Here is a 27,950-nt window from a genome sequence, read left to right as displayed (position 1 = left end):
AAAGACTCTCTCCCTCACTCAAATGGTGAGTTTGAACCCGCCGGACCGAAGATGGCTGCTGGTAGCACAGACCTGCCTCGCTGCGTAGGGGGGTCAGTCAACCCTCCGACTTCCTGCATTCCCAAAGGAACTGGACGCTGACCACAGGCAGAGCACAGAAGGACGTTTCTCATTCTTCAGGGAAGAGTTTGGAAACCCCGCGCCACGGCCAGGACCCTTCGACCCCGCCCGCCGTCAGTGTCCCGCCCCGTCACGGACACTCACACCACGCGTGGGCAGCATGCGGAACCGGAAGGCTTCTCTACCGGCTTTCGCGCAGAAGAAAAGGAAACCCGATTTTTCCCATCGTTTTAGTGATTTATTGTCCTGTACATGACGACCAATATAAACGTTTTCACTTTTTCACTGTTCACTTTTTTAGAGACTGTACTATATATTGTCGTGATCCGACTCTACTGTGTCTGCCCTGACGGCAGGGGACTGTAGCTGTGTGCCGTTGTCTTGATCCGCCTGTACTGTCTGTCCTGTCCGCACTGGACTGTAGCTGTGTGCCGTGGTCGTGATCCGCCTGTACTGTCTCTGTCCTGTGGGCAGGGGACTGTATCTGTGTGCCGTTGTCGTGATCCGCCTGTACTGTGTCTGTCCTGTCGGCAGGGGACTGTAGCTGTGTGCCGTTGTCGTGATCCGCCTGTACTGTCTCTGTCCTGTCGGCAGGGGACTGTAGCTGTGTGCCGTTGTCTTGATCCGCCTGTACTGTCTGTCCTGTCGGCAGGGGACTGTAGCTGTGTGCCGTGGTCGTGATCCGCCTGTACTGTGTCTGTCCTGTCCGCACTGGACTGTAGCTGTGTGCCGTGGTCGTGATCCGCCTGTACTGTGTCTGTCCTGTCGGCTGCGTGTGTTCTAGTGTGATAAGGGCACGACTACCTGGCAGCTGGTGATGGACATGTGCCCAAGGCCCCCTTACAGAAGAGCTCTTTCGCTCCCTCAGGAATCAGCGTCACCGGTGTCCAGAGCTGTCAGTCCCTCTCCAGAACGAGGGCCGGCAGAGGTGGCAGGCTGGGTGTCCGCTCAACATGATTGTTTGACGTTTTCAACGCAAAGCAAAAAAGGTCTAGGACAGATAAAGTCATTCGCATCACAGTGAAGGTGCAGGCTATCGACAGGGCAAGAGGAATCAGACTTCCCCCGGCTCACACAGGGGCAGTGCCTCGCAGAGGGGGTAAGTGGCGAGCGATGTGGGCCTTGGTCCTCCGGAACCTGTCCCAGAACTGGGGACGCAGGGTGAGGTACAGCACTGGCACGGCCCAGCCACTGGCATAGCCCAACACTTCCGACGCCACTTTAAAAGCAGCCCAGGTCTCGGGCTCCGCCTCCCGGGGGCGCCCGCCCCCGCCCTGCAGGGATTGGAGGAGGTCGAGCAGCAGGGAGCAGTGATAGGGCAGCCAGAGGAGGAGGGTCAGGGGGGCGGTGCCCGCCAGGAGGCGGAGCAGCTGGGGCTGTGGGCGGGGGCACAGGAAGGGGCTGGGCTCCTCCTCCTTGTGCAGCCGGCCAATCAGGACCAAGGAATAGACCGCCGCCACCAGCGGCACCAGGAAGCCCACGAAGAACAGGATGGCATCGCCGAGCTCGCCGGTCTGGAGCCTGGCGCACTCCAGGGGGCTGGGGGCCAGCTTGATGCAGGCGTAGGACAGCAGAGACGATAGGCTAGCCAGCGCCGAGCCGCCCCAGAGGAATTCGCAGACGTGGCGTGGTTGGTAGGCACTTGAGAGTTGCACACTGGCCAGCGAGAGCTCCACAAAATAGTCCAGCCCCAGCAAGACAGCCGAATAGACGAACACCAGGGATGACACGTTGAAGAGGACATACAGGGCCAAGCAGGGCTGTCCGCTCCAGGCCCAGCTGCCCCCCAGGAGCCTCCAGGTGCTCACTATAGCTAGCACAAAGCTGGCCAGCGACATGTTGGTGAAGTAGACGTCGGGCAACATCATGGACGCCCTCTGGCCCAAATTGACGCCCAGGACCAGCAGGTTGAGGGTCAGGGCAAGGGGCACAGCGGTGAGGCAGTAGGCCGAGGGGGGCATCCAGGGGTCGTGGGTCGGAGGTCGGCTGCTGTTGACGTCAGAGGGGAGGCCCTGGGCCAGGCAGGTCCACATCTTGGAGGAGAAGGAGATAGGGGGACGGGGGGGTTCATCAGTACCAGGCTGATTCAGGGGGCGGAGAGGGCAGAGAGAGAGAAAGAAGGGACAATGTGAGTGGAGTTCTTTCTAGTCTGTCCCCTCCATCACCAGATACTGGCAGCAGGGCAGAGTCGGGGAGACGGGGGGAGGAAGAGGGGAGGGCAGGACGGGACACAGAGGCAGAGAGGACGGGCGAGAGACAGCGAGAGGGGGACAGAAGGAGAGACGGACAAGAGCAGAGGCAGCGTGCGCCTGGACCAAGAGGGAGGCCAATCCTACCATCGCAATCTGCTCCTCAGACACTTTCCAACAAAACAATACATTCGGTCCAAGCACGTACGCCCCCCTCCTGCGACAACACACTTCCCACACGCAAATAAACATCTGAGACCCCCCCCCACAGAACTCCCCTGCCTGCTTCTCCCATTAAGAGGTTGGGGTGGTGCAACACCTTTCCTGTTTGCTTCAGCAGCTCTCCGGTGGAGGATGGGTCGGGCTGCTGGGATGTCTGGCCTGTGTGTTCTGCTCTCTGGACTGGCCCAGGGGAGGGTCTCCGGAGTGCAGACAGCTCTTCTCCCAATTCAACACGAGCTACAGATGGAGACCACAAAGACTTACTGTCGATTTCTTGAGCAAGAGAGAGGCAGGGGGAGACCGTCCTGCTGTCTGTCTGTCTGTCTCCCAGGGGCCTCTAGTACTTCTAGAGATCAAATACATTCACACAGAGGATGTTCTCTCAGATTATCCTTCAGGCCGCCGGTCACTGGGCAACACCCAAGCAGCTTGAGGTGAGAATGAAGACGTGGTATACTGGATTTGCTAGAGCATGCCAGTTGAGAGGGTCTATCTTTTCCTATAGATAATGAAGGAGATACTTTGTGGTAAAAGTACAGTCACTTTGAGTAAAGCATAGCCACAGTCTTACAGACTAGACCATCACAATCACTGTATTCCACACTATACCATCACAGTCACACTATTCCGGAATACACTGTCACAGTGACAGTCTTCCAGATACAGCGTCACAGTCACACTATTCCAGATACACTGTCTCAGTCACACTGTTCCAGATACACTGTCTCAGTCTCAGTATTACACACTACACTGTCTCAGTCTCAGTATTCCTGATACACTGTCACAGTCACACTATTCCAGATACACTGTCTCAGTCACACTATTCCTGATACAGTGTCACAGTCACACTATTCCAGATTCACTGTCTCAGTCACACTATTCCTGATACAGTGTCACAGTCACACTATTCCAGATACACTGTCTCAGTCACACTATTCCAGATACAGCGTCACAGTCACTGTATTGCGTTGTGTTATGTCCTTGTGTTTGCACTCGGCTGTGTTTTGCCACAGTCGCTGCTGTGAGTGAGTGGTGCTGCCCCTGGTGAGGAAGTGGCCTGCTTGTGTTGACGCCGACGGTGTCTCGCACTGCGCAGGAATGCGTCCTAATTACAGGAAGGATGTCCCTTATTTCCTCACTCCCATTCCCTGTCCTCATGTCCCCCCCTCTCTATTCCTCTTTCTCGTCCAGAGAGCGCAAAGCCAGGCGGGTCTGTCTGTTTAGAAACAGCGGGAGAGAGAGAACGAGGACAGGAAGTTATTTTCGCTTGCTTGCTGTGGGGTGTCCAGACAGCTCTAGCAGAAACAGAATGTGCTGCTCACCAGAGCTTAACCCCTCACCCCTACCGCAGACCCCTTGAGAGGTTACTCTGGCCTCCCAGGGCTGAAAACACAGACGTGCTGCTGCCTGCTGAACTCTCAGGGCACTGAGATCACAACAACCGTCACTGCTTGTGTTTCTGATATTGACACAGCAGCATCCTGTACTCCTGCTGCCTCTGCAGCTAATACTAGTGATGCAGAATGCTGCTACTGCTACTGTTACTGCTGCCAATACTACTGTTACTACTGCAAGTACCAATCCTGCAACTACTGTTACTGTTACTGCTGCCAATACTACTGTTACTACTGCAAGTACCAATCCTGCAACTACTGTTACTGTTACTGCTGCCAATACTACTGTTACTACTGCAAGTACTGTTCCTGCAGCTACTGTTACTGCTGCCAATACTACTGTTACTACTGCAAGTCTACTCCTGCAGCTACTGTTACTGTTACTGCTGCCAATACTACTGTTACTACTGCAAGTACTGTTCCTGCAGCTACTGTTACTGTTACTGTTGCCAATACTACTGTTACTACTGCAAGTACCAATCCTGCAGCTACTGCTACTGTTACTGCTGCCAATACTACTGTTACTACTGCAAGTACCAATCCTGCAGCTACTGTTACTGTTACTGTTGCCAATACTACTGTTACTACTGCAAGTACTGTTCCTGCTGCTACTGTTACTGTTACTGCTGCCAATACTACTGTTACTACTGCAAGTACTGTTCCTGCAGCTACTGTTACTGTTACTGCTGCCAATACTACTGTTACTACTGCAAGTACCAATCCTGCAGCTACTGTTACTGTTACTGTTGCCAATACTACTGTTACTACTGCAAGTACTGTTCCTGCAGCTACTGTTACTGTTACTGCTGCCAATACTACTGTTACTACTGCAAGTACTGTTCCTGCAGCTACTGTTACTGTTACTGCTGCCAATACTACTGTTACTACTGCAAGTCTACTCCTGCAGCTACTGTTACTGTTACTGCTGCCAATACTACTGTTACTACTGCAAGTACTGTTCCTGCAGCTACTGTTACTGTTACTGCTGCCAATACTACTGTTACTACTGCAAGTACTGTTCCTGCTGCTACTGTTACTGTTACTGCTGCCAATACTACTGTTACTACTGCAAATACTGTTCCTGCAGCTACTGTTACTGTTACTGCTGCCAATACTACTGTTACTACTGCAAGTACTGTTCCTGCAGCTACTGTTACTGTTACTGCTGCCAATACTACTGTTACTACTGCAAGTACTGTTCCTGCAGCTACTGTTACTGTTACTGCTGCCAATACTACTGTTACTACTGCAAGTACTGTTCCTGCAGCTACTGTTACTGCTGCCAATACTACTGTTACTACTACAAGTCTACTCCTGCAGCTACTGTTACTGTTGCCAATACTACTGTTACTACTGCAAGTCTACTCCTGCAGCTACTGTTACTGTTACTGCTGCCAATACTACTGTTACTACTGCAAGTACTGTTCCTGCTGCTACTGTTACTGTTACTGCTGCCAATACTACTGTTACTACTGCAAGTACTGTTCCTGCAGCTACTGTTACTGTTACTGCTGCCAATACTACTGTTACTACTGCAAGTACCAATCCTGCAGCTACTGTTACTGTTACTGTTGCCAATACTACTGTTACTACTGCAAGTACTGTTCCTGCAGCTACTGTTACTGTTACTGCTGCCAATACTACTGTTACTACTGCAAGTCTACTCCTGCAGCTACTGTTACTGTTACTGCTGCCAATACTACTGTTACTACTGCAAGTACTGTTCCTGCAGCTACTGTTACTGTTACTGCTGCCAATACTACTGTTACTACTGCAAGTACTGTTCCTGCTGCTACTGTTACTGTTACTGCTGCCAATACTACTGTTACTACTGCAAGTACTGTTCCTGCAGCTACTGTTACTGTTACTGCTGCCAATACTACTGTTACTACTGCAAGTACTGTTCCTGCAGCTACTGTTACTGCTGCCAATACTACTGTTACTACTACAAGTCTACTCCTGCAGCTACTGTTACTGTTGCCAATACTACTGTTACTACTGCAAGTCTACTCCTGCAGCTACTGTTACTGTTACTGCTGCCAATACTACTGTTACTACTGCAAGTACTGTTCCTGTAGCTACTGTTACTGTTACTGCTGCCAATACTACTGTTACTACTGCAAGTACTGTTCCTGCAGCTACTGTTACTGTTACTGCTGCCAATACTACTGTTACTACTGCAAGTACCAATCCTGCAGCTACTGTTACTGTTACTGTTGCCAATACTACTGTTACTACTGCAAGTACTGTTCCTGCAGCTACTGTTACTGTTACTGCTGCCAATACTACTGTTACTACTGCAAGTACTGTTCCTGCAGCTACTGTTACTGTTACTGCTGCCAATACTACTGTTACTACTGCAAGTCTACTCCTGCAGCTACTGTTACTGTTACTGCTGCCAATACTACTGTTACTACTGCAAGTACTGTTCCTGCAGCTACTGTTACTGTTACTGCTGCCAATACTACTGTTACTACTGCAAGTACTGTTCCTGCTGCTACTGTTACTGTTACTGCTGCCAATACTACTGTTACTACTGCAAATACTGTTCCTGCAGCTACTGTTACTGTTACTGCTGCCAATACTACTGTTACTACTGCAAGTACTGTTCCTGCTGCTACTGTTACTGTTGCCAATACTACTGTTACTACTGCAAGTACTGTTCCTGCAGCTACTGTTACTGTTACTGCTGCCAATACTACTGTTACTACTGCAAGTACTGTTCCTGCAGCTACTGTTACTGTTACTGCTGCCAATACTACTGTTACTACTGCAAGTACTGTTCCTGCAGCTACTGTTACTGTTACTGCTGCCAATACTACTGTTACTACTGCAAGTACTGTTCCTGCAGCTACTGTTACTGTTACTGCTGCCAATACTACTGTTACTACTGCAAGTACTGTTCCTGCAGCTACTGTTACTGCTGCCAATACTACTGTTACTACTACAAGTCTACTCCTGCAGCTACTGTTACTGTTGCCAATACTACTGTTACTACTGCAAGTCTACTCCTGCAGCTACTGTTACTGTTACTGCTGCCAATACTACTGTTACTACTGCAAGTACTGTTCCTGTAGCTACTGTTACTGTTACTGCTGCCAATACTACTGTTACTACTGCAAGTACTGTTCCTGCAGCTACTGTTACTGTTACTGTTGCCAATACTACTGTTACTACTGCAAGTCTACTCCTGCAGCTACTGTTACTGCTGCCAATACTACTGTTACTACTGCAAGTACTGTTCCTGTAGCTACTGTTACTGTTACTGCTGCCAATACTACTGTTACTACTGCAAGTACTGTTCCTGCAGCTACTGTTACTGTTACTGTTGCCAATACTACTGTTACTACTGCAAGTACTGTTCCTGCAGCTACTGTTACTGTTACTGCTGCCAATACTACTGTTACTACTGCAAGTACTGTTCCTGCAGCTACTGTTACTGTTACTGCTGCCAATACTACTGTTACTACTGCAAGTACTGTTCCTGCTGCTACTGTTACTGTTACTGTTGCCAATACTACTGTTACTACTGCAAGTTCTGTTCCTGCAGCTACTGTTACTGTTACTGCTGCCAATACTACTGTTACTACTGCAAGTACTATTCCTGCAGCTACTGTTACTGTTACTGCTGCCAATACAACTGTTACTCCCGCAGCTACTGTTACTGCTGCATCTAATTCTACTGCTAATACTACGGCTGCTGCTCTTTATAGTTGCACACCACTACTACTGCTGTAGTTACTAAGGCTCCTGCTACTCTAACTACCCCTGTTCCTTCTGCAGCTGCTGGTGCCTCTGCAGTTATTACTAAGTACTGCAGCAGCTACTACTAGTGCTATCACTACCGCAGCTTCATCTACTAAAGCCCCTGCAGCTGCTCCTGCTGCTCTCGCATCAGACTGTAACACTGGAGAAGGGGCAGGAGCCCTGGGTGGGCAGTGAGGGCGCCGAACTGCCCCCCTCCTCCCGCTCCGCCCTCCTGCGGCAGGTCTTGTGGGGGCTCGGGGTCGAGCTGGGACGGAGGTGCCTCCAGACCTTCGCCAGGGCTGTTATGAGCAGACGACACCCTGCTCCCGTCACGTAAGGCTCTGCCCAGGAGCGCGCGGCGACGTTGTTGTTGATGTGCTGTGATGCCCCCGGAGCCCCGCCAGCGCCGGGACGGGGGGGGGAGTGTGACAGGGGCCAGAGGGGGGGACAGGGAAAGTCAGATCTACCGTTCGGGCACTGGGGGGCCGTCTGGCAGCTCAGAGCCCGGGGAGCCCAGAAGTGGTGTGCTTCGTGCGTCTTTCCGGTTCCCTGAAACTCCACTCTCCTCCCTCCCTCCCCAGTGTCTCCGCGCTCTCATCGCGGGACTCTATTGTTCTCGGCCCTGCAGCCCAGTCGTGCCGCCCAGTGCCGCGCGATCACACCGGAAACCAGGGGACACTGTAGATCACGCCACTGCGCGCGTTTGGATGATTACCAACAAGCATTTTAATATGCCGCCTCTGCGTTTGGCACGTCATAGATGCTGTTACTAACGGCAGACGCAGGGCGTATCAAAAAAAGTGACATCCCATCCCTCAGCTTTCTAACTGTGTTATCCAGTACAGGGTCGTGGGGGGGGGGGGCATGAGCCAATCCCAGCATGCACCAGGGGTACACCCTGGACAGGACGCCAGTCCATCACAGGACACACACACACTCACACACAAACACACACTCACTCACACACACACACACACACACACACACACACACACACACACACACACACACACACACACACACACACGCGTCTGGAAGCTATGCCAACCCCCTGTACCACCATGCCAACCCGCCTAAAGTGATCATTCCGTTCCTGCTGGGAATGACCAACCAGCTGAAAATAGATCTGATCTTGCATAAATAGCACAGTACCCATCGTCCTGACAGCGGACCGGCTCTTCTGTAGCTCCGTGGGTACTGTGTCGGTTTGCCCGGTTCTATCGCTGTCGTTTTGTTACAATAAGTATCGGTGACTGGTTGAGCCCCCGCAGACGCTGAGCGGGAGATCAGCATACAGGCGCGCCTGCACAAGGCGGAACAATTTCTGCGTCTAGTCCGGGACTTCTGACGGTGAGAACCGTCCCACTGCGCTCCCTTCGCCGAACCAGCTCCGCGCCACGGGATCGATCCGGTGTGACAAATAAAATAAAATAACTGAAAGAAACCTTCTGCGCCGGGGGAGGGTGGCAAGCGCCTTCACTCGCGGGGAGTCAGTGAAGCCCCGCTGCTAACGGGGTGTCGCCTGTTCGCTCCGTCGGTGCTCCCCCGAAATCCGGACCCTCGTTCTCTCCTGCCCCACTCCTCGGTCTCCCCTCCCACGCCGTGTCTGCCCCACCCGCCGGCTCCCCTCTCGCCCGCTCGCCTGAAGGAGCCCCCCTCCTCCTCACCTCACCTGTTTCTCCGGCGCGCATGAACTCCCTTGCTCGAACGCCTTCTGTCGATTAATGTGTCGTGCCCCTCCGTGTGCGCGCCTGAAGACTGTGTGCGCGCCGTGTGCTCAACACAGCAGCAACAGCCAAGACGATACGTTTGAGATGAGGGTGCGCGCTCCGCACTTTCACCTACCCGTCTCCTCCTCGCACCTGCGACCCGCCCGCCTCTCTGCCCCGCTGCCCCTCCGCCGTCAGTCCCCGGGTGCTGCGGTGCTGGGGTGCTGGGTGCCCTCCGTCAGGACCCCTGACCGGCGTGAAGGTCGCTGCGGGGCCGGCCCGGACTCCGCGCTGGGACGGTGGGTTTACCTCTCCCTCGCCGCTCTTTACCCGGCTTTACCGTCAACAGCCGACAAAAACCTTTTCCTCCCCGTGGGGCTGGACCCGGGAGGGAGTATCGTTCTCGGCGAGAGGGGATATCCGGGCAGTGCGGGAGGAGGAGGTGGAGAGAGAGCTTTGAAGCCGAGCTCTGTTTATACATTGGAAACAGGGACGTGAACAGAGCTGACCCGAGGTCCAGAGAATACAGTGTGTATATGTATGTATGGGGGGGGGGTGAAAGTTAATTAAACCGGTAGCTAATTTCAAGACAGGCAGAAAGAGGCCGGACTCTCTCGGAATCTCCCATCCGGTGGCTGTCCACATTCACACCCACTGCCCCCCGGGAGAACATGCAAACTCCACACAGACAGACAGTCTGGGATCTGTGGGATCGACCCCCCCCCGGGGACATGAAGAGCTGTGAAATGTCTCGTCGCGCTCAACAGGAATATCCACACAGACGTCACCACCTGGAGGACAACGGGAGATGTTTTGTGCACAGAGGCACAAATTCACCCATAAGCCTCTGCATGGCTTGGCACCTCAATACCTGTCTGAACTATGATCACCCTGGTCCCCACCTCGCAACCTTCGCTCTTCTAACTCTGGTCTCCTAACTGTCCCCCAAGCCCGTCCACACTCTAGGGGTGACACAGCCTTCTCCTGTTCTGCCCCCAAGCTCTGGAACTCTTTGCCCAAGGATACCAGAGAGCCACCTTCTCTAAACTCCTTCAGATCCAGACTCCAAACCCTCTTCTTCAGAAAAGCCTTTACTGAACTAGTTCTGTTCTTCACCCTCTGCTTTTCTCAGTACCACCATCCATGTCTCCTCTGTGTGTTGTCATTGTGTAGTCTTCTTATTTATTGTTGTGGTCATAACGTAAACCCATAAAGTGCTTTGAGAAGCCACCTTTAAAGGCGCTATAAAAAAAAGGTTGATTATTATTAAATTCTGTGGGAAGAGGGAAGAGCGAGTGTTCGTGATCTCCTGGGCAGTACAGGGAGGGACACACACTATCCTGGCACAGGATCGGGGCGTTTGAAAGCATGTGAGATCATTCTGTCCCCCTCGGTCTGCGTTTCCAGGCCTAGACGGGAGCCCAGCAGTGTGAGCCTGGCCAGGATCTGGAGACCCCTGGGAAAGCTAAGCTTGCTGCTGGAAAAAAAAAAGCGCCGTAGAAGTGCGAGGAATTATTCTTGTTTTTATTGTGCAGCAACGGAACCGACCACCCCCTCGCCCCCCCCCAGCCCTGGAAAGAACAGACGCAGGCCCCCTCGTTTTCACGCCCGAGGCGCTGGGGCGATCACCCTGCGTGGTGCGTCGTGCGCGTGGAGTTGGCTCGCTGACGAGCAGGAGCAGCAGGCGGTGTGTCTGCCCGCCCTGGTGCTCCGCAGTCCCAGGGTGCCTGGCCCAGCGGGGCGTTAATGCTGTGCTCTCCCCGGAGCTTCCCGATGGATTCTCCGGGCGGAGGGGTGGAGGGGTGGTGTTTTCCATGGGACGAGCAGCTCAGTGCAGCGGAGGTCCCGAGCTCATCGGAAGTGTGGGGCAGGGAGGGGGGGCTCTTACCAGGCCCCCCCCCGCCGGAGTTCTGCCGGTTCGTTCGGGAAGAATCCGGCGGCCCTTCGGCCCCGTCTCGACAGGCGGGGCCCCCCACAGCTCCAGGGGCCCCCAGTCCTGCTCGCGGCAGCCGGGCTGGGCCAAGCGCACGTAGGGGCTGTCGCCGATCAGCGCCAGGGCCTGGGCCTTCCCCTGCGCCGCCTTGCCTGGGGGGCCGGCCTCCTGGGTGGAGGGGCACCCGGGGGTGTCGGCCGTGTCCCAGTCCTTGCCACTGGGATCGGGCAGGAAGCAGTAGTCGCCCACCTGCTTGAGGAGCAGGGTGGAGCCCCCGGCCGGGGGCGGGGCGAAGGGGGAGGGGCTGTAGGCGGGGGGCGGGTCCATGGGGAGGGCCCCAGTGGGGGGTCCGGCCGGGGGGACCTGGGGGTACCCCTCGCTCTCTTCCCGCGGGGGGCTCTGGAAGGCCACCGGCACCTCCACGTAGCCCTGCGACGCATCGGGCAGCAGGCTGCCAGACGGCGGCGCGCCCGCGGGGGAGTCGAAGGGCATGTAGTCCGAGGGGGAGGAGGAGGAAGAGGAGGAGGAAGAGGACGACTGAGGGCACAGGATGTAGGGGCCGCAGAAGTTGAGCGCGGGGCTTTCGGGGCCCTGCTGGAGGATCGGGCCCGTCCCGAAGTCCTGCGCCCAGGTGGCGTGCTGGTAAGGCCCGCTCTTCGTGAGCTCTGGGGTCCGGTCCGCCTTCCGCGGGCCGTCGGCGCTCCTGAGACAGAGGAGAAGGTCAGGACCGAGCCCCTGCTGGTCCGCAAGAGGGTTCACCCAGAGGGCCGCCTCACGGACAGGCCTGACAGCACAGCGACAGGCGGGGGCAGCTGTTTCACATCTGAAGCTGTTTTGCCCCTTTCCTCAGGAAAGAAAAGGGGGCTGCTCATCGCACCCAAAGGGGAATTCATTGCTGCCCCGGCAAATCCGGAACTCGAGAGACCCTGCAGGGCTCAGCTCGGCTCTGGCCTGCTGATCGGAAGCCCGACTGGGCGACACAGGGGGCCCGGGTGCTCCAGTCAGCCCCATGGGCTCTGAAGAGCAGGTGGCCCTGCCTCAGGTGGGGAACTCACTTTGTGCTGCAGAGGGGCTGCTCCTTCTCCTTCTCCAGCACCTGCACTGTGCTGATGCACGTCCGGTCGAAGTCCTTCTGGGGAATCAGATAAGCGCCGGGGTACTTCTGCAGGGTACACAACGAAGAGGCAGGGACGCCTGGCTCTGAGCAACCACAGTCACAATCCAGTACTCTGGTGTGAGCAAGTCGGCTGCTCAGAGGCTGAGCACTTTAAGAGGGGGCAGTGTCTCCTGTCCAGTCAGGTGTGTGTCAGTGTGAGAGGAGAGGGACAGCAGTGTCTCCAGTCCAGTCAGGAGTGTGTCAGTGTGAGAGGAGAGGGACAGCAGTGTCTCCAGTCCAGTCAGGAGTGTGTCAGTGTGAGAGGAGAGGGACAGCAGTGTCTCCAGTCCAGTCAGGAGTGTGTCAGTGTGTGAATTCAGGGGCAGTGTGAGAGGAGAGGGACAGCAGTGTCTCCAGTCCAGTCAGGAGTGTGTCAGTGTGTGAATTCAGGGGGAGTGTGAGAGGAGAGGGACAGCAGAGTCTCCAGTCCAGTCAGGAGTGTGTCAGTGTGTGAATTCAGGGGCAGTGTGAGAGGAGAGGGACAGCAGTGTCTCCAGTCCAGTCAGGAGTGTGTCAGTGTGTGAATTCAGGGGCAGTGTGAGAGGAGAGGGACAGCAGTGTCTCCAGTCCAGTCAGGAGTGTGAGAGGAGAGGGACAGCAGTGTCTCCAGTCCAGTCAGGAGTGTGTCAGTGTGTGAATTCAGGGGCAGTGTGAGAGAAGAGGGACAGCAGTGTCTCCAGTCCAGTCAGGAGTGTCAGTGTGTGAATTCAGGGGCAGTGTGAGAGGAGAGGGACAGCAGTGTCTCTAGCAGTGTCTCCAGTCCAGTCAGGAGTGTGTCAGTGTGTGAATTCAGGGGGAGTGTGAGAGGAGAGGGACAGCAGTGTCTCCAGTCCAGTCAGGAGTGTCAGTGTGTGAATTCAGGGGCAGTGTGAGAGGAGAGGGACAGCAGTGTCTCTAGCAGTGTCTCCAGTCCAGTCAGGAGTGTGTCAGTGTGTGAATTCAGGGGGAGTGTGAGAGGAGAGGGACAGCAGTGTCTCCAGTCCAGTCAGGAGTGTGTCAGTGTGTGAATTCAGGGGCAGTGTGAGAGGAGAGGGACAGCAGTGTCTCTAGCAGTGTCAGGAATTGGGGAAAGGGAGCAAACTGGTGAATGAGAAGGCATAGGGGAAAGCGACAGAGGTGAAACTCACCCACATAGCTTCTTTCAAAACTTTGCTTTTCAGCGGAGAGGGGATAGACACCTCCCAGACAATGAGTCTTCTGAAAGAGGGGCAGAACACAGTCAGAAAGCCAGCATTCGTGATGAGACACCCACCCAACGTGCAAACGCTGCTTGTGTCTTTACTTCCTGGCTCTCAGGGCTGCGGGGAGGAGGGGGAAGAGCAGACTGGCTTCTCTGACCCGCCCACCCGTCCAGCCAATCCCCTTGGGTCACGCCACACAAGCTCCATGGCAACATGCAGGAGGCTTAGAGGTGATTGGAGCAGGGGTGTGGTCGTCAGTGACATCACGGCAGGCCTGCCTGTGTCAGGTCACTGCTAAACCCCTCTCTGCCCTCCAGGTGGCGCTGTGCAAACTGCGGTCACTGCGGGGGAGTGATGTAAGCTGGGCTGCTCTGCCTCATTCTGCTGCCGTGATCCACCCCACACACACACACACACACACACACCCCAGTTCCTCCCAGGGTCTCGCAGTCTCACCTGTTGGCCTGCCTGAACAGGCAGTACAGGAAGACAGCCACAGCAACGACGCCCACCGGCAGGATGACGTAGATGGAGGTGGGGGACAGCAACGTGTCTGAAACGAGACAGGAGGCCCGAGACGAGCTCTGTGAACCCGGATCACTCCGGCCCAGGACCAGGGCGCCATCCAGTCACTAACTCAGGTGGGCGGTGGGCTCAGATGGGCGGATATTGTTTCGCGCCCTGCTAACAGAAACACTCCTTCTCCTCCAAAGCGCCGCGGTAAACAGGCGGTCTGTCCCCACTGGCTCATTGTCCAAAGGTCAGAGGTCAAAGGTCACCCCGAGGGAGAGCCGGAGTGGCCCGGGATGGAGATGACCCTGGAGCACTCCAGTGCCGCCCTCAAGAAGTCAAAGTCACCCGTGGGGGTGCCTCTGCTCTGCTGGGGCTCCCCGGAGTTTCGACGCCTGGCACGGCCACTGTGCACTTTGGGGGCGCGTCTGAGCCGCGGGCATCACAGCTCCAGTACGGGAAAGGGGTACAGTCCTTTCCCCTGTCCTTCCATGCTCCGAAGTAATTTCTGTCTGGGGGGCTCCCGGACATGGGGATCCCCCAAGCGGCTCCTGCAACATAGTGGGGGTCCCACGCGTGCTCGGAAAATCCGACAGACCACCAACCCCCCCGCTGGAGGCTCACGCGAGGAGGAAACGCAAATCGAGGCCCCGAAACCCCGAAACCCCGAAGCGATCCAAACCCTGGAAGGAGGTGCGGGCCCAGTTCAGCACCTTCCCACCCGCAGGGGGGCGGACAGGGCGCCCCACCGAGAGGTCATCGGTACCTGGCTTTGTCTTCCATTGCACCGGGGGGCTCCAGTCGGACCACGGCCCAGCGTAGCAGCCTCTGCAGGCAGCGCCGGTGGGCTCCACTCCCTCCCTCAGCTGCGCGCTGCCGGGCTCGTAACAAGCCCCACAGCCACCGTCCTCCGGGTCCAGGCCCATCCGGACCTGGGCGCAGTAGGCCGAGGAAGGGCTCAGGGTGCTGGTCGGGAAGGAGAGGGTGCGGACGCCCTCTATCAGCCTCTGCGTCTTCATTTCCTGCAGGGACAGGCGGACAGGCCAGATTGTCCACTTTCATCCATCCATTTCCTAGAGCTTTATCCAGTACAGTCGTGGGGGAGCCTGGGCCTATCCCAGCAAGCAACGGGCACAAGGCAGGATACACCCTGGACGGGACGCCAGTCCATCACAGGACACACACAGACACACCCTGGACAGGACACCAGTCCATCACAGGACTCACACAGACACACTCTGGACAGGACGCCAGTCCATCACAGGACACACACAGACACACCCTGGACAGGACACCAGTCCATCACAGGACACACACAGACACACCCTGGACAGGACGCCAGTCCATCACAGGACACACACAGACACACCCTGCACAGGACACCAATCCATCACAGGACACACACAGACACACCCTGGACAGGACACCAGTCCATCACAGGACACACACAGACACACCCTGGACAGGACACCAGTCCATCACAGGACACACACAGACACACCCTGGACAGGACACCAGTCCATCACAGGACACACACACACTCACACACACCCTGGACAGGACACCAGTCCATCACAGGACACACACAGACACACCCTGCACAGGACACCAATCCATCACAGGACACACACAGACACACCCTGGACAGGACACCAGTCCATCACAGGACACACACACACTCACACACACCCCGGACAGGACACCAGTCCATCACAGGACACACACAGACACACCCTGGACAGGACACCAGTCCATCACAGGACACACACAGACACACCCTGGACAGGACGCCAGTCCATCACAGGACACACACAGACACACCCTGGACAGGACACCAGTCCATCACAGGACACACACAGACACACCCTGGACAGGACACCAGTCCATCACAGGACACACACACACTCACACACACCCTGGACAGGACACCAGTCCATCACAGGACACACACAGACACACCCTGGACAGGACACCAGTCCATCACAGGACACACACACACTCACACACACCCCGGACAGGACACCAGTCCATCACAGGACACACACAGACACACCCTGGACAGGACACCAGTCCATCACAGGACACACACACACTCACACACACCCCGGACAGGACACCAGTCCATCACAGGACACACACAGACACACCCTGGACAGGACACCAGTCCATCACAGGACACACACACACTCACACACACCCCGGACAGGACACCAGTCCATCACAGGACACACACAGACACACCCTGGACAGGACACCAGTCCATCACAGGACACACACACACTCACACACACCCTGGACAGGACACCAGTCCATCACAGGACTCACACCACGCCCAGTTTTCCCAGAAGCCAATTAACCCACCAGCCTGTCTTCGGACTCCGGGAGGAAACCCGTGGGAACACGGGGAGAACATGCAGACTCCACACAGACAGTAGCACCCCAGGAACTGAACCCAGGGCCCCAGCGCTGCTGGTACCCCCTCCCCCCGTTGTCCACTAGCTTCTTCTAAAGGCTTTCACAGACTGACCACGGTTCTGCACCTCCCAGTGGCCTCTGAACCCTGTCCCCAGCCATCCGGCGACCTTTAACCCTTACCGCCAGCCCCCCCACCTTGTCACCGGCGTCTCTCCAGTAGCGGACCTCGCTGACGAACGAAACGCTCTCGTAGTCTGGGTCCGAGCCCTTCCAGCGCAGGTGGAACCCGTCTCCGCTCTCCTCCACTGTCAGGTTCCAGGGAACCGAGGGCTGGACTGCGAGGGGAGAGACAGGCGGCGGGTTTTGAAACCGCGGCCTCGACGGCACAGCGCCAGGCCAGCAGCTGGAGCGCCTCCGGAAGATCCGAGATGAACACAAACCTGCGCAGCCGCCTCTTACAATTCTCAAACGTGCCACACGGTCTCCACAGACCTTGAGGGCCCTGAACTCGGCTCTGCAGACAGCTTGATGAACACAGCTGCACACGGAGCAGGATCTTTCAGGATCATCCAGGTGGGGCTGCACATTGGTGGTGGTGGAGGGGATCCCCATTACCTGTAAAGCGCTTTGAGTGGAGTGTCCAGAAAAGCGCTATATAAGTGTGAGCGATTATTATTATTATAATTATCCCTGCAGATCACGTCCAGCAGAAGCCTCTCCAGCCCTGTCGTACCGCCAGTCCGCCAGCAGGTGGCAGCACCGGCTCACCCTGGAGCCTGGGCTCGCTGGGCTGGAGTCTAGCCCGAGTGGGCAACCCCCTGCAACGGCCATGACTGCGGACTCACTGCTCTGGGAGCTGGTGAATTCCCGGGAGATCTCCTCGGGCCTGAGGTCCACCTGCAGCTCGGAGGAGTCGTGGGCCGGGAACCGGCAGCGGTAGGCCAGGAGGGGGTCGCTGGGGGGGACGGTCACAGCCTCGGGGCGGCACCACTGCTCCCTGTGCGCGCAGGGGCAGAGAGAGAGAGAGCGAGCGAGCGCGTGAGAGACGGGGGGCTGAGGGCCCGAGGGGAGGAGCGGAGGAGAGACAACGAGGCGCGGGGACCCCGTACCGGGCCGTGGCGCTGGTCCGGTAGGCCAGGAGAAAGGTCACGGAGCTGGTGACCTCCCTCTTGACGTCCCAGGTGCAGGTGACCTCTCCCAGCCCGTCGAAATCACAGCGCAGGCTGTAGGGACCCCAGTCTCCCCCTGCAGACGGGAACACACACACACACACACAGATCACACACAGCGCCGTGGACTGGCCCGCTCGCACGTCCCAGTGTGTTATCCGGTTTAAGATAAGCGCGTGTCCGCTGGACGGATCAGCCTCCGCTGCCCTACAGAACGCAAGGCGTCACTCTGGGCTGATTCCCACGGCCCCCCCTCGCCAGAGCGGGCCTGGCTCCACTTACTGTCTTCGGTCTGCCAGGCCTCCGGGGGGCTCCACTCGCTCCAGCGGCCCCTCCGTCTCCCGCCCGCCACCGCGCGCGCCCGCACCTGGGCCTCGTACCTGCTGCCCGGCGCCAGGTCCCCCGCGGCCAGCGCCAGCTGGGTGCCCGTCACCTCGGCCTCCTGCCACAGTGAGAGAGACGGCCAGCAGCTCAGAAACGGCGGTCGGGGTGCCCTCTGTACCTCTCAGGGGTCTCCCAGCAATGCGCCCCGCTGCTGCGCTGAAAATGACTCTCCTCCGTCTCAAGCCTGCCGGGCCGGTACTGGACAGCGCCAGGGCAGAGGAGCTGATGACGGAGGGTGGGTCATGTGCTTCTCCCCCCCCACCCCGGGGCGTCAAGCTCAGCTACGAGACAGGGGCCCCGGCACCCGGGGGGGGGCGCTCAGGGGAGGCTCGGGCGTACCTCCCAGTCCCGCGGGGCCCGCCGGTACCGCACGTGGAACTCCAGGCGGCCGCCCGGCTCGCCGGCGTCCGGGTAGCCGGTGTCCCAGCTCAGCCGGGCCCCGCCCTCCTCGGTCAGGCGGCACCGGAGACGGCGCGGGGGGGGGGGGCGCACTGAGAGAGAGAGAGAGAGAGAGAGAGAGAGAGAGAGAGAGAGAGAGAGGGACGCTCATCGTGCTGCTCCGATCCCGAGGAGACAGACGTACGCCGGGTTCCTGCAGTGCTCACTGTCACTGCCATGCAATGCCCAGCGGCACAGGGGGACAGGGGGACAGAGGGAGAGCAGCAGAGGGGGACAGGGGGACAGAGGTACAGGGGCACAGGGAGAAAGGGGGACAGGGGGGGCAGGGACACAGGGGCACAGAGGGACTCAGGGACAGGGGGACAGGGGGAGAGCAGCAGAGGGGGACAGGGGGACAGAGGTACAGGGGCACAGGGAGAAAGGGGGACAGGGGGGACAGGGACACAGGGGCACAGAGGGACTCAGGGACAGGGGGACAGGGGGAGAGCAGCAGAGGGGGACAGGGGGACAGAGGTACAGGGGCACAGGGAGAAAGGGGGACAGGGGGGACAGGGACACAGGGGCACAGAGGGACTCAGGGACAGGGGGACAGGGGGAGAGCAGCAGAGGGGGACAGGGAGACAGAGGTACAGGGGTACAGGGAGAAAGGGGGACAGGGGGGACAGGGACACAGGGGCACAGAGGGACTCAGGGACAGGGGGACAGGGGGAGAGGACTCCACCGATCCGGACTGAGGCGAACCGGGCTCAGACCCTGCTGTCTGATGTTTGGGGGCTACGGGCTGGAAGAGTGTCGTTAATCAACGTCTCCCCGGTTGGACAGCGCCCCCAGAGCACCAGCCTGGCGCCGCACTGTGCGAATTTGCGCCCGAGAAGGAAGAGCTCCACCTATCACTGTTCCCACCCTGTTACCGTTACATCCCATACTGTTGCCATCATGCCTAGACGTGCGCAAGACGTCTGAGCTGGACCGAGCAGGAGGGACGACCTCCTTCGGCTCAGGGGTGCCCTGGTCCATCCCGGCCTGATCTCCAGCAGACTGCAGGGTCTGGCCTGCCCGGGCCAGGGCCCGCCACGCGAGAGGGACTCACCGGGCTGCGACAGGAGGGACAGGGCCGTGCTGCTCCCCGCGGCGCGGGCCAGTCGGAACTGCAGGACGTCCGTCACCCCGATCCCGAAAGTGGAGATGGGGAGGCGACACTGCCAGCCCAGCTCCTCTCCGGACAGGTGTTGGGGGGCGGCAGTGGGCACGCACTGCTGCTCGCTGGAGAGGAGAAGGGGAGTCAGCTTTGATTATCATTGTTGTTATTATTATTATGATGTGCTAGGCCAGGCCTGCTCACCAGCGCTATACTGTGAGGGAGGGGGGGTTTCAGAGCCTTGCTCACTTCCTGAGACAGGAAGTAGCACTTTGTATATCGCAAGAGCTCTTAGCCTGTGACTCTCAACACTCCTCTCTTCCACCAGAACCCTCCCTTTCTCATAAAGTGTACCCCCCCGGCCCCCCCTCAGTCTCTGCCTCCCCCGCTCCAAAAGGGGGTCTCTCCTGATCCCCCCCAGTACCTCATGTTGATGTGGTTCCAGTGGTACAGGGACATGGGGGCCAGCCTGTGAGCTGCCCTGCTCTCTCTCCAGTGGCATCGGATGTGGCTGCTGTAGTCATTGTAGCAGCGCAGAGACCGGCTCAGCTCTGGCACTGCGGGGAGAGGACACAACAAAGCCTGATCTGATCTGATCCTGATCTGCAGCGTGGCGGGACTGCGCGCTCAGAGTGGCAGAGGTCTGGGCCGTCCTGGCAGTGTAACTGTTTCTGGGGGGACCAGACTCTGTGTCACAGGAGGCGATTGTCACTCCTGCAATCCAGTGCCTCGCCCCTGCTCTTTCCTAAGCAGTAAATAAGATGCTGTCCTTCAGATGAGCAGTCCTGACTGCTTGGTCACTGAAAAGCCCAGGGCTCTTTCCAGAACACTAATTCATCACTCCAGGCTTGAGCAATCTGACTCGTTGAGCTCCTCCTTAATTTCGCTGGTGATAAGTTCCTCTCGACTCCCCCCCGATGAGCAATGCAGTTGGGCTCCCATTGCTCAATGATCACTGTGTGTCTCCCAAGTGGGGTTACTGGTGCAGTATGACCGCTGTGTGTCTCCCAGGAGGGGTTACTGGTGCAGAATGAGCACCGTGTGTCTCCCAGGTGGGGTTACTGGTGCAGTATGACCGCTGTGTGTCTCCCAGGAGGGGTTACTGGTGCAGAATGACCACTGTGTGTCGCCAAGGTGGGGTTACTGGTGCAGAATGAGCACCGTGTGTCTCCCAGGTGGGGTTACTGGTGCAGAATGACCACTGTGTGTCACCAAGGTGGGGTTACTGGTGCAGAATGATCACTGTGTGTCTCCAAGGTGGGCCCTAGAGCACCAGGAATGGACCCCCCTGCTGTAGCCCATGACTCTAGTCAAGTACCCTTGCCCCAGCTCTGCCCTGTGCCCGTATGAAGGGAGGGGCGTACCAGCCTGTGGCGTGACGCAGGGGGTCAGCCAGGCGAGGAGGAGCAGGCTGGCCAGCGACATGGCCAAGACCGGGGCCATGCGGTCATCTGCAGCGGGGCTGCGTCCGGGAGGTCTTTCCCTGGGCCAGGGGGTCTCCGGGCTGGGGGCCGCGCCTGCAGCAGGAGGAGGACAGGAGGCGATGAGAGAGAGAGAGAGAGAGGTGCAGCTCACTCACACACTGACAGCAGCGACCTGACAGGAGAAACCACATCTTATCTGTGGTGAGCAGAGTAACCACACTGCCAGTGTGATCGGCACTGACAGCTAACCACAGCAGCGCACACACACCCATACACACACTAACACTCACACACTCACACACCCACACACACACACATTCTCTCACACACACACTCTCACACACACTCACTCTCTCACTCACACACACACCCATACACACACTAACACTCACACACTCACACACCCACACACACACACATTCTCTCACACACACTCACTGTCACACACTCACACACACTCTCACACACACTCACTCTCTCACACACTCACACACCCATACACACACACATTCTCTCATACACACACTCTCACACACACTCACTCTCTCACTCACACACACACCCATACACACACTAACACTCACACACTCACACACACCCACATTCTCTCACACACACTCACTGTCACACACTCACACACACTCTCTCATACACACACTCTCACACACACTCTCTCACTCACACACACACCCATACACACACTAACACTCACACACTCACACATTCTCTCGTACACTCACACTCACATGTACACTCACACACACTCTCTCATACACACACTCTCTCTCTCACTCTCACACACTCTCTCTCGCTCACTCACGCACGCTTACACACAGAGAGCAAGAGACCAAATCTTCAGCACGACTGTGCACCGTCTTGCACGTCCTGCACAAGCGCACTCGTGCGCCTCAAGCCACAGCCTGCCGGGACGCAGACGTGCACACGAGCTCACTCAGCACCATCACTCTGGCCCGGAGACCGGCCCGGGCGGCACTGGGGCACCAGGCGGGGTACGCCCTGGGCAGGAAGGATCTGACCTCTCTGGGGGCGCCCTCCGATAACCCCGGCGCCTCCGGACCCCAGCTCCCTGGGCAACCGGGGGTAAAGCCGAAGGAGAAGAGTCAAGAACTTAACTTGAAGCGCTAAACCCCCCCCCGGGGGTCTCCAGCCCCAGGTCCCGGAGAGCCCCGATTCAGCTCGTTTCCCAGAGCACCCCAAAACACCTCAGTACGCCGTTGCACAAACAAGCGCGAGTCTTCGATAAAGGGAACTTTATTTCCTGAGAGCCGATCTCCAACCCGAGCTCACATTCGACCTGCTGGAGACAGCTGGCGTGTTCAGACCCCCTCGAAGTTGAAGGTTTAGATCTACTGAACTGGCTGGGTGTTGGGGACCGTCTGTGGGCTAGGAGCGACGCGGAGGGGCGCCTCTTGAAAGAAACGGCTCTCTGGCGGTCGGCTGGCCCTTCAGGGGCCACAATCGGAGGAGTCTCAAACACCGCAGGGTTCTCAGACGGACGCACAGTTCAGGCATGGGCAGACCCCACGCTAGAGACCGCTGCTCAAGACGAGCTCTGCGTTCTGTATTTCCATTAAAGGGAACTTCTGCATAATAATAATAAAAAGGGAGTTTTTTTCCCGCAGTCTAACAACAAAAAAGGCAGTCTCTAGTTCTGTTTTTTTGGGGGGAATGACGAAAGGCACTAATGCAGGGAAACCTCGGCGTGGAGAACGACACTTGGAGCAGCTGTCGCCCCAATTCACGGCCGACCGTGTGAAAACCCGACCCGCTGGACACGAAGCGCCGCCGGCTCGTCAAGGTCACCGGCCTCCCACGGCAACCGGGTGCTCCCACGCGAGCAGGTCACTGAGCCGCGGCCCGTGACGTTCACGGGGTTTTCCAAACGCCACCGAAGGGATATTTCCCGACAAAAGGCAGGCGGGCCGGGAGTCGGGTGAGGAGGGGAAGGAGAGAGAGCGTCAGGAGGAAGTTATCCCAGACAAAACCTAGAGGCGGCAAAAAAAAAAATAATAATAATAATAAAACGAAGGAGATGTCCTGATTTGGAAATAAAAAGCCCTGGGAGGCGTGGAGCGTAACCGAGATCCCAGCTGAGTCTTATCTATCTCCCGGGAGCGACGCCGAGTTCGCTCCCTGCAAACACCGTGTTTACACGGTGTGCGTGTTCGCTGACCGGAGCTCCGGGCGCCAGGTCAAGAGCTGGCGATCGCATGCCGGCCTTGATGCGTCAGGGCCTTCCCATGAGCGTCCAGACGTGAGCCGGAATAACCGCTCTCCCCACGGTCCGCCACACTCGCAGTCCGCGCAGTGGGCTGGTCCCCGCGGGTACAGACGCAGGAGAGAGCGAGACTACCAGAGACCTTCAGGACTGCGAACTGGCAAACCGCACGACGAGGAGGAGGAGGAGGAGGAGGAAGGCGAACGCGGTTAACCCGGGGCTCGTTGTGGGTCACCCCACAACCACCAGTTTTTTTTTAAGTACGTGCTTTTAAGACTGCACGCTTTTCTAAGGTATCGATCACTGATATATCAGTTCATCTCCCTCGGCCTCGAACCGGTCCCTGAGCGCGGAAGTGTGTCCGGTCTCGGAACGGGGCAGTTCAACAGCAGGTCCGCGGTCCGGGCGTGTACAGGCCCGATGCCTGAAGGACCGAAGGCCCTGTCCTCAGTGAACGTACTTGTAGCCCTACAGTAGGTGTTGCTCTGCTCTGCAGTGTAACTTGAAAGACGTCAGACTGCCTTCCAGAAGTACTTCAGTGATCCTGACTTTTTTTCCAAACACACTTTCAGCCACCTAATCAGCCCAAATTACCCAGTTAACTGCAGGACTCCAGTGCACTCCTCCTCCAAACCCACAGAAGCTCGAAAGCTGTTGTGCTTTGATGCAAATAGTTGTAAGATGTATGTCCATATAGGGATGAAAATAAATTGGTTAGGGCTGTCCAGTCCTGGTCCTGGAGGGGTCAGTCAGTGTGTCTGCAGCAGGGCTGTCCAGTCCTGGTCCTGGAGGGGTCAGTCAGTGTGTCTGCAGCAGGGCTGTCCAGTCCTGGGCCTGGAGGGGTCAGTCAGTGTGTCTGCAGCAGGGCTGTCCAGTCCTGGTCCTGGAGGGGTCAGTCAGTGTGTCTGCAGCAGGGCTGTCCAGTCCTGGTCCTGGAGGGGTCAGTCAGTGTGTCTGCAGCAGGGCTGTCCAGTCCTGGTCCTGGAGGGGTCAGTGTGTCTGCAGAAGGGCTGTCCAGTCCTGGTTCTGGAGGGGTCAGTCAGTGTGTCTGCAGCAGGGCTGTCCAGTCCCAGTCCTGGAGGGGTCAGTGTTTCTTCAGCAGGGCTGTCCAGTCCTGGTCCTGGAGGGGCCAGTGTGTCTGCAGCAGGGCTGTCCAGTCCTGGTCCTGGAGGGTCAGTGTGTCTGCAGCAGGGCTGTCCAGTCCTGGTCCTGGAGGGGTCAGTGTGTCTTCAGCAGGGCTGTCCAGTCCTGGTCCTGGAGGGGTCAGTGTGTCTGCAGCAGGGCTGTCCAGTCCTGGTCCTGGAGCGGTCAGTCAGTGTGTCTGCAGCAGGGCTGTCCAGTCCTGGTCCTGGAGGGGTCAGTGTGTTTGCAGCCGGGCTGTCCCGTCCTGGTCCTGGAGGGGTCAGTGTTACTACAGCAGGGCTGTCCAGTCCTGGTCCTGGAGGGGTCAGTGTGTCTTCAGCAGGGCTGTCCAGTCCTGGTCCTGGAGGGGTCAGTGTGTCTGCAGCAGGGCTGTCCAGTCCTGGTCCTGGAGCGGTCAGTCAGTGTGTCTGCAGCAGGGCTGTCCAGTCCTGGTCCTGGAGGGGTCAGTGTGTCTGCAGCAGGGCTGTCCAGTCCTGGTCCTGGAGGGGTCAGTGTTACTACAGCAGGGCTGTCCAGATCTGCAGACACGCGAGGACCAGTACAGACGCAGAGCGCGCTGCTCCGGGACCTGAATCAGCTCCCCCACCCGAGACGGACCCTCTCGGGCTGAAAAAATCAAAACCCGGAAAAATCAAGTCCCGATTTCGGGGGACTTCCGGTAACTCTCAGACCCCCGCACGTGTCACAAGCACACGCCACGGGGTGAACATCGATCCGAGCAGCTGCGTTTCTCTCGGACGACATGCAGCGCAGAATCAGGCGTGGCGGGCATCAGGAGAACTGTCACGTCGCCTCGGGAAACATCGCCCACAGGAGTTTTACGTTCTGGACCCTGGGCTTTCGGGCTGCGCCGATACCCCGAACACAGTCCGGTTATCGCCGGAGAAAACGGACCTCTTTCCCCCTCCCGTCTTACTCTCTCTCCAGGCGAATCGCGCCGACACGACAGAGAGCTCAGCCACACTAGAAACCCGCAGGAGAGATAACGCGCTCATACCAGGAGAGATAAGGATCGCTGAGGGGTTGCAGGGCAGCCTACGAGCTCCAGCAACCCGAACCCGAGAGCCACGGGATTAAAAAAAAACAAGTTAAGAAGACGCGAGAAAAGCGACACTTCGAGTGTAAAAACAAACGAATTTGAAAATAATGCACCTACTGTACAACAGTTGTGAGAGCAGCCCGGAGACACGTTTTTTACCGTCAGTGCCTCCGTCGCGGTGACGCGGCCTGTGTCCTTTCCTCTCGGTGCGTGTGCGTGGGTGCGAGTCCGTCTCCCGCGAGCAGCGAGCAGCGAGCAGCGCGCGTTGCGCACCAGAGACTGACTCACTCTCCCCCGCGAGTGAACATTATAAACAGCTCCTGTAACAGGGCGATAGTCACGCTTCCTCAAACTGTAACCAGGAGGCTTGCGGGGGGGAGTTCACTCAGAGCGGTTTATCCGAAGTCAGATGATTTGTTGTTTTTCTTCTTGTATCAGAGGCTCTCTCCTCCCCGCTGCGTGCGCTCCGGGGCTGAGCCTCTCCCCGTTCTGGTCTCGGGGGGTCACCCCAGAAAAGCGCTCCTGCTCCTGGGAAGAGGAAGGAATTTGTGGGGGTCGCTGCTGAACCCAAGCCCCCGCGCTCCTCTCCCCGTGTCTTCCCTCCACACGGCGAAACCCGCCGTATGAACACCAGGAAGCTGTCCTCCTGAAGCTGAAGGGCTCAGCTGGCGAAGAGAGCCAGTTTTGGGGAAACAGCACGGGAGATTTCATAAAGGCTCAGCCTTCGCACTCTGAGCGCTAGAGTGAGGTACCCTCCGTCTCCTCCCTGGATTCTCCTGTGTTCAAGACTGAAGATATTTAGTGCATTTGAGCTGCCAGGGTAAGATGCAACTTTAAGGCTTCCAAACTGTGTCAATTTCAACTTCCGCAGGGAGTAAAAAAGTATTGTAGAGCTGGTCCACCCCTCCACTTTCTCAGTCTGCTTTATCCAGTTCAGGGCCGCAGGGGAGCTGGAGCCTATCCCAGCATGCAACAGGCACAAGGCAGGACACACCCTGGGCGGGACGCCAGCCCATCACAGGACACACACAATAACACCAGAGCCGATTTCCCCGATGAACCCACCAGCATGTCTTTGGATTGTGGGAAGAATCCCTTGTGACTGCGGGGAGACCATGCAGACTCCACCCAGACAGCACCGCAGGCCCAGAATTGAACCCAGAGCCCCAAGACCGCAAGGTAGAGATGTTGACCCCTGAGCCACCCCGGTTCAGAGATCATCTCAAATGGAAACATCAACCTCCTGTGACTCGCAGGGTCAACAGGTGCCCAACCCCAGCTCGCCCCACTCGTGAGCTCAGGCTGACCTTTGACCTGCTGGCCTGGCCCCGCCCTGTCGGTGACAAACCGGCTCTGAACGGACGGAATTCCCCGCCGGGGCCCGCGCCAGCCTGCCTGGGCTCTTCCAGGGATGCCTTTGTTTGGCAGGCAGTTCCGAGAAACCCGCTCAGCCCTGCCAAGCCCGGCCCGCAGCCTCCCGATCCCCGTGAGCAGACGGGGCCGTGCTCGAGCAGGAAACCAGCGCGCAGGAGCCGCCAGGACAGGCCTGCAGGAAGCCCTCTGAAGGAGCAGGCGTGCTGTGCCTGGTGTTGTTTTGTCTCCCTGCTGCGCTGCTGCCCCCCCAGGCCAAAACTCAGCTGAGCTCCGTGTGCTCCGAGACCCACAGGACAACACATCTAATTTATTTTTTTTAATTGAGAAGCAGGAGCAGAGCGGGACCAGGCACCTGTATCTGAGCTGCAATCAGAAAGCAAACGGCTTTTTCACGGTGCCCCCTTTTCCAGCACAAGATACAGCTGTGTCCGGGCGGCCTCGAGAGACGTCCCCTCGTGCAGAGAGCAGGCAGAATTAAATTAGCACTTCCTGTGGTGCAGCATGGTAAGACAGAAGTGCTAAGTGTGGTAAAGCCACACTTAGCAGCACAGAGAGCTGTGCTAAAAACAACAGAGACATTTTTGAAAAAAGGCCTAATATCTTGCTCATGGAAATCCCTGTGCCTACTGTATGTGTCGATCAACCTTCAGTAATCTGTCTTCCTGTGCCTTATCTGTTCATCACCTCTTCATCTGTCCCACTGATCTGACAGTGTTTCATCTCTCGTCTGTCATCTCTCCGAGACAAAGCGCAGTACTGAAACGGTTTCCTTCTGACCGCGCGTTTCACAACAGCTGCCAAGAAAAGTCCCCCCACGCCCATATCCGTTCCTGAAAGGGCCAGCCAAGCTGAACGTGCGAAAGACAGACAGACACGGAGCCTGAAATCGAGGGCCTGCTGGGTCCGTTTAGCCAGTGCCAGTACAGTCTGCTGCACCCCCAGCACGGGACAGGCAGAAGCAGGTGGGAAGCCTGGGAGGTAGGCCTGGGTTTATGGACGACACCACGGGAGAGACCGAGACATACTGTACAACACACAGCGAGGGTACGTCGAGGAGGAGCGGCA

At 57.4% G+C, this 27,950-nt stretch overlaps 2 protein-coding genes across 13 annotated transcripts; both read right to left on the bottom strand.

Annotated features, from left to right (window-relative positions):
• Positions 1 to 336: 336 nt before the first annotated feature.
• Positions 337 to 9,807, bottom strand: LOC148648673 (G protein-coupled receptor 146-like). 6 transcript variants are annotated; one of them, XM_088606444.1, is made up of 3 exons: positions 9,518 to 9,802; positions 2,629 to 2,768; positions 337 to 2,201 (listed from the first exon to the last, which is right to left on the bottom strand). In XM_088606444.1, the coding sequence occupies exon 3, from the start codon at positions 2,151 to 2,153 to the stop codon at positions 1,191 to 1,193; it is 963 nt and encodes a 320-aa protein (XP_088462570.1). In that variant the 5' UTR covers positions 2,154 to 2,201; positions 2,629 to 2,768; positions 9,518 to 9,802; the 3' UTR covers positions 337 to 1,190. The 6 variants fall into 6 exon arrangements, with proteins under 6 accessions (XP_088462570.1, XP_088462567.1, XP_088462568.1 ...); XM_088606441.1 differs by lacking the exon at positions 9,518 to 9,802 and adding an exon at positions 9,345 to 9,483 and having other exon boundaries at positions 337 to 2,204; XM_088606442.1 differs by lacking the exon at positions 9,518 to 9,802 and adding an exon at positions 9,345 to 9,478.
• Positions 9,808 to 10,884: 1,077 nt separating this feature from the next.
• On the bottom strand, positions 10,885 to 25,908 carry csf2rb (colony stimulating factor 2 receptor subunit beta). 7 transcript variants are annotated; one of them, XM_088606434.1, is made up of 14 exons: positions 25,625 to 25,908; positions 21,031 to 21,183; positions 20,091 to 20,223; positions 19,619 to 19,791; positions 18,469 to 18,620; positions 18,028 to 18,187; positions 17,686 to 17,821; positions 17,422 to 17,573; positions 16,757 to 16,911; positions 14,928 to 15,183; positions 14,108 to 14,204; positions 13,598 to 13,667; positions 12,370 to 12,476; positions 10,885 to 12,017 (listed from the first exon to the last, which is right to left on the bottom strand). In XM_088606434.1, exons 2-14 carry the CDS (start codon positions 21,107 to 21,109, stop codon positions 11,210 to 11,212), a joined length of 2,478 nt encoding a protein of 825 aa, XP_088462560.1. In that variant the 5' UTR covers positions 21,110 to 21,183; positions 25,625 to 25,908; the 3' UTR covers positions 10,885 to 11,209. The 7 variants fall into 7 exon arrangements, with proteins under 7 accessions (XP_088462560.1, XP_088462558.1, XP_088462563.1 ...); XM_088606432.1 differs by having other exon boundaries at positions 25,629 to 25,908; XM_088606437.1 differs by having other exon boundaries at positions 13,598 to 13,664; positions 25,629 to 25,908.
• Between the last annotated feature and the right edge of the window lie 2,042 nt (positions 25,909 to 27,950).

This window comes from Lepisosteus platostomus, chromosome 14 (genome assembly GCF_059453375.1).
Source record: "Lepisosteus platostomus isolate fLepPlt1 chromosome 14, fLepPlt1.hap1, whole genome shotgun sequence".
In the NCBI taxonomy this organism is placed as follows: domain Eukaryota; kingdom Metazoa; phylum Chordata; class Actinopteri; order Semionotiformes; family Lepisosteidae; genus Lepisosteus; species Lepisosteus platostomus.
Note: the sequence above shows the minus strand (reverse complement) of the source record. Positions and strands in the feature narration are given on the sequence as shown.